Source organism: Silene latifolia, chromosome 3, assembly GCF_048544455.1.
Source record: "Silene latifolia isolate original U9 population chromosome 3, ASM4854445v1, whole genome shotgun sequence".
Taxonomy (NCBI): domain Eukaryota; kingdom Viridiplantae; phylum Streptophyta; class Magnoliopsida; order Caryophyllales; family Caryophyllaceae; genus Silene; species Silene latifolia.
This window is the reverse complement of record NC_133528.1, coordinates 141343143-141350610: the sequence shown is the minus strand read 5'-3', so window position 1 is coordinate 141350610 and position 7468 is coordinate 141343143. Positions and strand designations below refer to the sequence as shown.

General features: G+C 40.9%; 2 protein-coding genes across 2 annotated transcripts; both read right to left on the bottom strand.

Moving 5' to 3' along the window:
* Positions 1-794: 794 nt before the first annotated feature.
* On the bottom strand, positions 795-2563 carry LOC141649810 (uncharacterized). Its single transcript, XM_074458487.1, has 2 exons — positions 2165-2563; positions 795-1985 (listed from the first exon to the last, which is right to left on the bottom strand). The coding sequence occupies exons 1-2, from the start codon at positions 2561-2563 to the stop codon at positions 795-797; spliced, it is 1590 nt and encodes a 529-aa protein (XP_074314588.1).
* A 20-nt stretch (positions 2564-2583) lies between these two features.
* LOC141649809 (uncharacterized) lies at positions 2584-7019 on the bottom strand. Its single transcript, XM_074458486.1, has 6 exons — positions 6878-7019; positions 6564-6707; positions 6035-6205; positions 4245-5756; positions 3795-4113; positions 2584-3493 (listed from the first exon to the last, which is right to left on the bottom strand). Exons 1-6 carry the CDS (start codon positions 7017-7019, stop codon positions 2584-2586), a joined length of 3198 nt encoding a protein of 1065 aa, XP_074314587.1.
* Positions 7020-7468: the final 449 nt, after the last annotated feature.

The window sequence follows — 7468 nt, the reverse complement described above, 5'->3', positions numbered from 1 at the left end:
TCTCTATTTAATAAATATTATTAGAGAACATCTTGTTAAATCATGCAAATGGGTCTGGGCCTTACTCGAATGGAGGAGAGACAGACCACTTAACAACACAAAAACATCCTAAAACCAATTGACAATAGGAGGACTAACCCCCTTGGTTATAAAGTGGTACAATCTCTCTTTCTCCTTCAATGTAGGACACTCACATGTGGAATAATATGGGATTTTTCACACTCCCTCCACACATGTGAGACCCACTTTTAAATCAGACCGGAGCCATCAACAGATAGAATTTTCTCCGACTGCAAACAAGCTCAGACTGGGCCAAATAAGAGGTACACAAAGCCTCGGCTCCAGCTGGCACACAATGGCCCAGTTAATCATCATACCCAGGTCTTTAGCCATGGGCTCTGATACCATGTTAAATCATGCAAATGGGCCTGTGTCTTACCCGGGAATCTCTTCCTAATATTCTGTAACTAGTTTGTAAGCCCGTGCGTTGCAAAGGGTTTTTTTTATAATATTAAATACGTTGGATGATAAAATGAAATACAACTATGCTTGTTTAGTATTGAACCAAACACATTCGTTCTTAATTAATACATAATGTTTAATTAACACAAAACTTTATTATCGTATTCACGATGTAGCTCCACAACCCAAGAGCATGCTAACCATAAGTCTATAAGTGACCACTTAAAATTGTTTGTTGTTTTCGTGAAACAAACAACTATAACAATTGTCTAATAGTTATCATACTATAGTGGAGATCTAGTTACATCCCTTATTAAGAACAATTGTTCCGCCTAATTTGTTAAATTATTAAAAACTTCCTTGTAAACAATATTTCTCGTGTGCCCCTTGTACACTTGTTCTCTATCGTCAATATAGAACCGCAATCCCTCTGGCGAAGTCGTTCTTGACGCAGCCACGTAAAGTTGGCCGTGGATCGAAACCGGCTTTGGCAGATAAACTCCGACATGGTTTAGTGATTGCCCTTGACTTTTGTTGATTGTCATGGCATAACATGGTCGCAACGGATATTGTCTTCTCTTTAGCACGAAAGGGATCTTTGTGTCCGACGACGTCATCACTATCCGTGGAATCATAACCCTGTGTCCTACTTTTGAGCCTGTAATTATTTTCCCTTCTACTATGAACTGTCCTAGGCGAGTGATAATAAGTCTTGTTCCATTACATAACCCTCGTACAGGACTAATGTTTCTAAGCAACATAACCGGCATTCCGACTTTAAGCTTTAATTCATGATGGGGCACGCCTTGCAGTACAAGACTGTTTAAATACTCAGTCGGGTACGATGTGAAGTGATCCTCGCATTCGGTAGATGAAGAACAAATTTCATCACAACTCCTGTATGTTACTTCATCTCCTGGAAGAAGGCCAGCCATGTAATTATTTATAAAGTCCGCAGTCTCATTTAAGGGGGTAAGTATAGCTCTCTCCCTGAGGTAGTTTTCATCGTTATGTTTGAAATCGAAGTCAGGATACATCTCAGCCACTACCTTCTCCAGTTCCCCTAGGCTGCCGATATACTGCTCTGGTATCTTAATCCATGTTGCCTCTTCCTCGTTATCCTCTGCACTTGCTTCGAGATTGCCTCCACCCATAGCTAATAGCCATTCATTAAACAACCTATGCCTCTGCTGTTTTTGCTCACTCCCCTCCCCCTCTATTACCCGCATGCTTTTTCTAAGTGTGTAAACCTTGCACTCATTCCACAGACTTGATCTACTGATCGAGGCTTGCACAACATCCTGTCGTGATCCTTTCGGTATTATCGGAAGAACCTGTCGGAAATCGCCCCCGAGTAGTACAACTTTTCCTCCAAAAATCTTCCACTCCGCTTCCGGGTTCTGAAACGCCATCACATCCCTAAGAGTCCTGTCTAATGCTTCAAATGCAAACCTGTTGTCCATAGGAGCCTCGTCCCATATAATTAATGATGCCATTCGTATGAGTTCAGCAAGCTGGCTCTTCTGCGAGATGTTACATGTTGAATTCTCAAATAAGTCTATTGGTATTTCAAATCTACTGTGTGCAGTCCTCCCTCCTCCTGGCAAAAGCAAATTGAATACCCGAGATTTGAAGTTGCCAAACACGGATTCAAATATTTTACTTAATCGGTTTTAATTTTTTTATGTTTATTGTTACTGACCTCACCCGTACGTAAAATTGATCCGAAAGCTATAGGAACAGAGATGGATTTAACATGTAGAATATTAAATATACCCGATGACGCTACGTTTAATACGATCTTGTTACTGCGCGCGGCACTGGCCGAGATTGTACTATATAAGAACGTCTTCCCTGTCCCTCCGTGTCCATAAAGAAACATTAAGCCCCCTTTATCGCTACTAACTGCTTCTATGACGTCTTCATATACAAGTAATTGGTCCGTGTTCAGCTGCCCTACCCTCTCTGACCATTCCTTTTCCAGCTGTTCATGGTCGTATAACCTTTCTTCCCTTATTAGCTTATTCTCCATTCCCATCAAGTCTTCGAAGCTTGGAAGTGGCATCTCCCTAATGTCCTTTAATGTCTTGCCATATCTCATAAGCACTTTATCGATCTCAATTAATGTATATGACCGCTTGACATCTTCTTGGAGGACAAGTGTTGGGTGGTTGAAAGCCTTCCTCTTTTTTCTCTCAATATCCTCTGAGAGCACGCCGTAATGTGCCTCTCCCGAAAAGTCTTAATATCTGTTACTTCACAAAAGAGGAGTATTGTAACAAACAGCTCCCTGAGCTGATATGGCATAGCCCACCTATTTGCTTCGCTCATAGCCTCGTGCCACTCTTTGTCATCACTTAAAAGACCATAGGCAAAGCAGGCCCCCTTATATGATGGATATAACTGATTGTCTATAGTCCTTAGATCTTCAAACGATTTCGGTCCCTTGACGACGTTCAGTAGCAGACGCAGGTAATATCTCTCTCCTGCCGTCGGGTGAACGTAGGCGATCCTACCGACGCTCCTCCCCTTCGAGCGCCTTATCCAACCGTCCTTCCATACGTACTCTGTAGGAAACTGAGCATAAGTTAGCTTCCTTGCCTCAGGATCCCTTTCATTTGCGGCGAACCAACCCGTCAACTTTGTATGGCAACTATTCGCGCGGTTTATAACACCCTGTAAATTGGAGGTGTCACTCAAGACAACAAACTGTTCACCTGGTAAATGGACCGGTAGACGTATGACTGACGGATTCCGCTGATGAATATCGAACCCGAAAATCCTCCAAGATGCCTCGCATGCTGATAAATACCGACAGTCTAGGTACGCCTTGATCTCATCCTCCTTTTCACTTTTCAGTAGTACAGTTGCTTTATCCGGCCCTTTTAAGATATATTTGAAAAGATATTTTATCGCTCGTGCCGTGTTACACCACTCGACGTTTATATGTGCATTGAACATCAAGAGCAACCCCGGATTATAAGGCACTATATGTCTATTATCCATCGTATGTACCCCTTTCTTGATGTACCTGTGATATTAAAGTTAGTACTGTAACTGAAGTTGTGGTTTATTTACCCATTTTTATAAGTTATTAAAATATAAGGTACAATTAATTATTGTCACACATTTCGAGATTATTAAACTATAAATTAAAGTGGTTCACAGGGGACGGGCTACATTAGCCCTGCATAAGCAAGATTGTTTTACCTACTGTTAGTACCTTTAAAACATAATCAAATGGTAATGTCCATCACATTTATGTCATTGGTTTTTTTTGCAGTTATCTCCTCTGTTTTTTGTACGGGAAGCATTATAGCTACAAACAATACCTTTTATCCTCTCGACGGCGATACACGGGATATCCATTATGATCAATTGTCGTTTGCTCACAGGACTTCTTCGGATACTTTTTGCTACAGGTGTTGTTTATCATGCAAGAGCAGCTGGGATTATCTTCACCACACAGACCATGAACCATGAATTGAGAGACAATATTGTATAATTCGGGTTCTTCCTCCTGGTTGGGTATCTCTGCTTTAATAATGCTGTCTATATATTCTGGAGATACTTGTGAACCATCCTTCTTCAACCATAAAAGTATATGGGCATGGGGCAGCCCTCTTTTCTGGAACTCAATTGTGTATATGTCTGCCACGGCCGTGTTATCAATTTAGATTATTAAAAGTCATTATAAACTATCTACTACGTATTTAAACTTAAAATCTATGAATATCCCTGACCCCGTAAGTACAATAATGAAACATGTTAAGGAAAGATACCTGCAACAACGTCGCCAAAGTAACGATCCTTCTTCAAGCAATCCATCAACTGTATAAGCTTTAGCTTGAAAACTCTCGTCATAATGTCTGGTCTATCCTCTGGTCTCTGCCCAGGTATGTTACGCAGCATGATATCAACCTCAGGCCACTTTGGATTTGCTGTGAACGTAATAAACAGATGCGGGTTCCCATAAAACCTGCATATTGTCATTGCGTCCTGGTAGTTAGCTTGCATATACCTTGGCCCTCCGGTGAAAGATGACGGGAGGAATATTCGCATCCCTACCTCCGCGCCTATATAATCTCCTTTGCTGACCGCGTCACATATGTTGTTCAACATATCACACCTTATGCTCGATTGGTTCCTTCTTATGTACCATAACCGTTCTGATTCTATTGCACAACAACAATCAACGATGAATTGTTGTAGTAGCTTACCCCCTCGCTGAAGAGCATATCCATCAGATAACCTTTGTTGTAGACGATAAGCATAGTATTCTCTCATTGTCACGCTCTCCCTCTTTCTTTTTTTCTTATTTGAGGAAGTCTCATCATAATAGTACTTTATCCCAATATAAAAACTGTCTTCGCCATACGGGAAGAGGAGGGGGTACTGCAAGGCCATGTACGATGGGTGGAGCTCATTTATTCTCTGCAGGCCGTCACTCCTATGTTCTATAATTATATCCCTGCCAGCACTATTATCACTTGTGTCCCCGACTATGAGCGCCGCTATCTCTGAAGTTGTTGGCTTATTGTACACTCTGGGTTTATTTTCTCTTGTACCTATTAACCTGATCGATAGTTGTAAATTGTCGTCTTCTTTCAGTCTTTCTCCAGCAGTGCGAAACATATGAGCTAAGGGACTCACATCGTCAAGCATCTGCTTCAATCCGGAAAGAATATCAGGATCCAAATCAGGGCTTCCTTCTTGTTTGCCAACCGTGTTGGCCCTCATTTGTAGTTCAGATGAACTATCATAGACATATAACTGCAAAAATGATGGTGCTTTGTCGTTTGTGGGAAGAAGTGACCCGGCCCAATGGTTCACCTGGCCGCTTATCCTGAAGACGTAGCACCCTCGGCCCCTGTTCACTGATTGGTCAACCTTGGCCCCCATTGAAGTGAACTGAAAGCAGGAATTATACATACGTATTAGCTGTCGGAAACTGCTGCTATATCCCGGCTGAGTGTAATCCAGCAATCTTTTTAAAATCTCTGGCGGGTCGTCTAGTACGGGCAATCGAATCTTCCCTTCACTACAACATAAACTAAAATTTATACGTCTTCTATTACTGTTCATCTTGACCCTTTCTTCGTACCACATAATCGCCTTGCAACCCGGGCATGTGTATAACTGATCATTTAAACTGCAGTATTTGATAGGGGCTGCTTTCTTGCGAGGATTGACACCCTTTGGCTGTTTTCTTAATTTTGATGAGGCAACACTTTGGCTGGCTCTGTTTTCTCCGCATGCCACAGTCGTTGAACTTTGTAATAAGCCGTCGTTACCTGTTAATTCACACAGGGAAACGCAGTTAAGCAAAGAAAGCAGAACTCAACGACATGTGTTGAATCACAATTGATATGTAAGTGTAGAATCTATCAAACACCAAGTAAACTTTAACCAAGGTCATAATTAATAAGTTCGGTAACTTGTTTGCAGCTCAAATTATTCATCAAAATAAATTGTTTTCAAGATTGTAAAGATTAAAATATGGAAGGGTATCTTAAACAATGAAGAGAAACCCCTGGATGAATGATTTTTTGATTTCATCTAAAGACCATACCGCAAATGGCACTGGGGCCAACCGATGAACCATTGTGAACCGAAGTATCTTCGATTGACGGTTGACGCTGTATTATCGTGTTGTGCTCTCGTGTCCCTGAGGATAATAGTCTCCTTCTTTTTTGGCCTTCTGCACTGAAACCTTGGCTTGAATACGGAAGCAACAACTCGCCTGTAATATGTAGATGTATAATGAGAAAATGGAGGCTTGTACGAAGCCAGAAGTGTTATTCGGTTCACCACAATTAAACTTAATTGTATATCAAGACAGATACGTTTTAAGATCAAGTACATGACGTTACTCACAGGTCATAGCGGAGTGAAGCGTCTATCAGACATCTAATTAAACAAAAATCTAGCTGATAATTACCATGCCCTTAAATTTAAACATAGTCCACATCATTATTCAGATTAAATAACTGGCATGCTAGTGAAGATAATAAATTTGGAAGGGCATCTTCAATAGTGTTGAGACACTGATGGATGAACAATCTGTTAGGTTCAATTAAAGTTCTTACCACGGGCAGTACCTGTGTCAACTGCTGGAATTCCGATTGTCGGTGATTGATGTTCCTTTATCTTGTTTTGCTCTTTATTTTCTGAAAGTAATAATCTCCTTCTTTTTTGTATTTCTTCACAGACACCTTGGCTTGGATCCTGAAACGAAGTTCCGCCTGTGATGTGTACATGTTTAGTGAGAATATTGACCCTTGTAGGAAGGCAGGAATGCTATTCGGTTTATCAAAATTAAACTGAATTTTGTACGAAGATAGATATGTTTCGGTAATATTAGCTCCCAACCTTATAGAAAAGCAGAGAGTAAAATAGATGAAGGTGAGCCAACCTGACACTGTACTACTTGTCTCTCCGGTGACTTGTTGCTGCTCCAACTGACACCCGTCGCCGCTATGGTTTTGTTCTCTCCCAGCGAACACCGTTCGACGCCTCTTGTTATCATCCCTGCAGCGTCCACTTATTGACGACATATTTTTCAAGCTGAAACTAACTGCCAAGAATTCTTTCTATCCCTGGCTTATTTATAATGGGTTGGATGTTGAGATAAAAGTGATTTTATATGGTTGAGTTGTAAACCCCTTGGGTGAGTTTATTTAGGAGTAGGATAACCTATTTGGTATTAATTAGTATCATAGTAATCCGTGAGCAGACGGATTCGGGTTAATATTTAGAAACTACTCGAATCCTAACTCGATTCGTAATTCAATTACTATAATTCAGTCAAGAGTCGGAAAGCCATCTGGACTCCAAGATGATAAGCACTTTATATGTTACACCACGAACAGCCGAGCAAAACCGGTTAATTACAATGACGACACGGCATATCGTATTGAAAATATAATAGGCCGAAAGTCAGGGAAGTTAAAAATCTTCTTATCAAAAATAAGCTGAGGCTGTCAAAATATCATCCGTGTTTTTG

Bases quoted from the DNA above. Each gene is read 5' to 3' on its own strand.
- LOC141649810 (XM_074458487.1), bottom strand. From the start codon at position 2,563: ATGAGATATGGCAAGACATTAAAGGACATTAGGGAGATGCCACTTCCA. The intron at 1,986-2,164 runs GTCAGTAACAAT...AACATCTCGCAG, and splicing joins CAATTTTACGTACGGGTGAG to AAGAGCCAGCTTGCTGAACT.
- LOC141649809 (XM_074458486.1), bottom strand. From the start codon at position 7,019: ATGTCGTCAATAAGTGGACGCTGCAGGGATGATAACAAGAGGCGTCGA. The intron at 6,708-6,877 runs GTTGGCTCACCT...TACACATCACAG, and splicing joins GACAAGTAGTACAGTGTCAG to GCGGAACTTCGTTTCAGGAT. The intron at 6,206-6,563 runs GTACTGCCCGTG...TACATATTACAG, and splicing joins AATTCCAGCAGTTGACACAG to GCGAGTTGTTGCTTCCGTAT.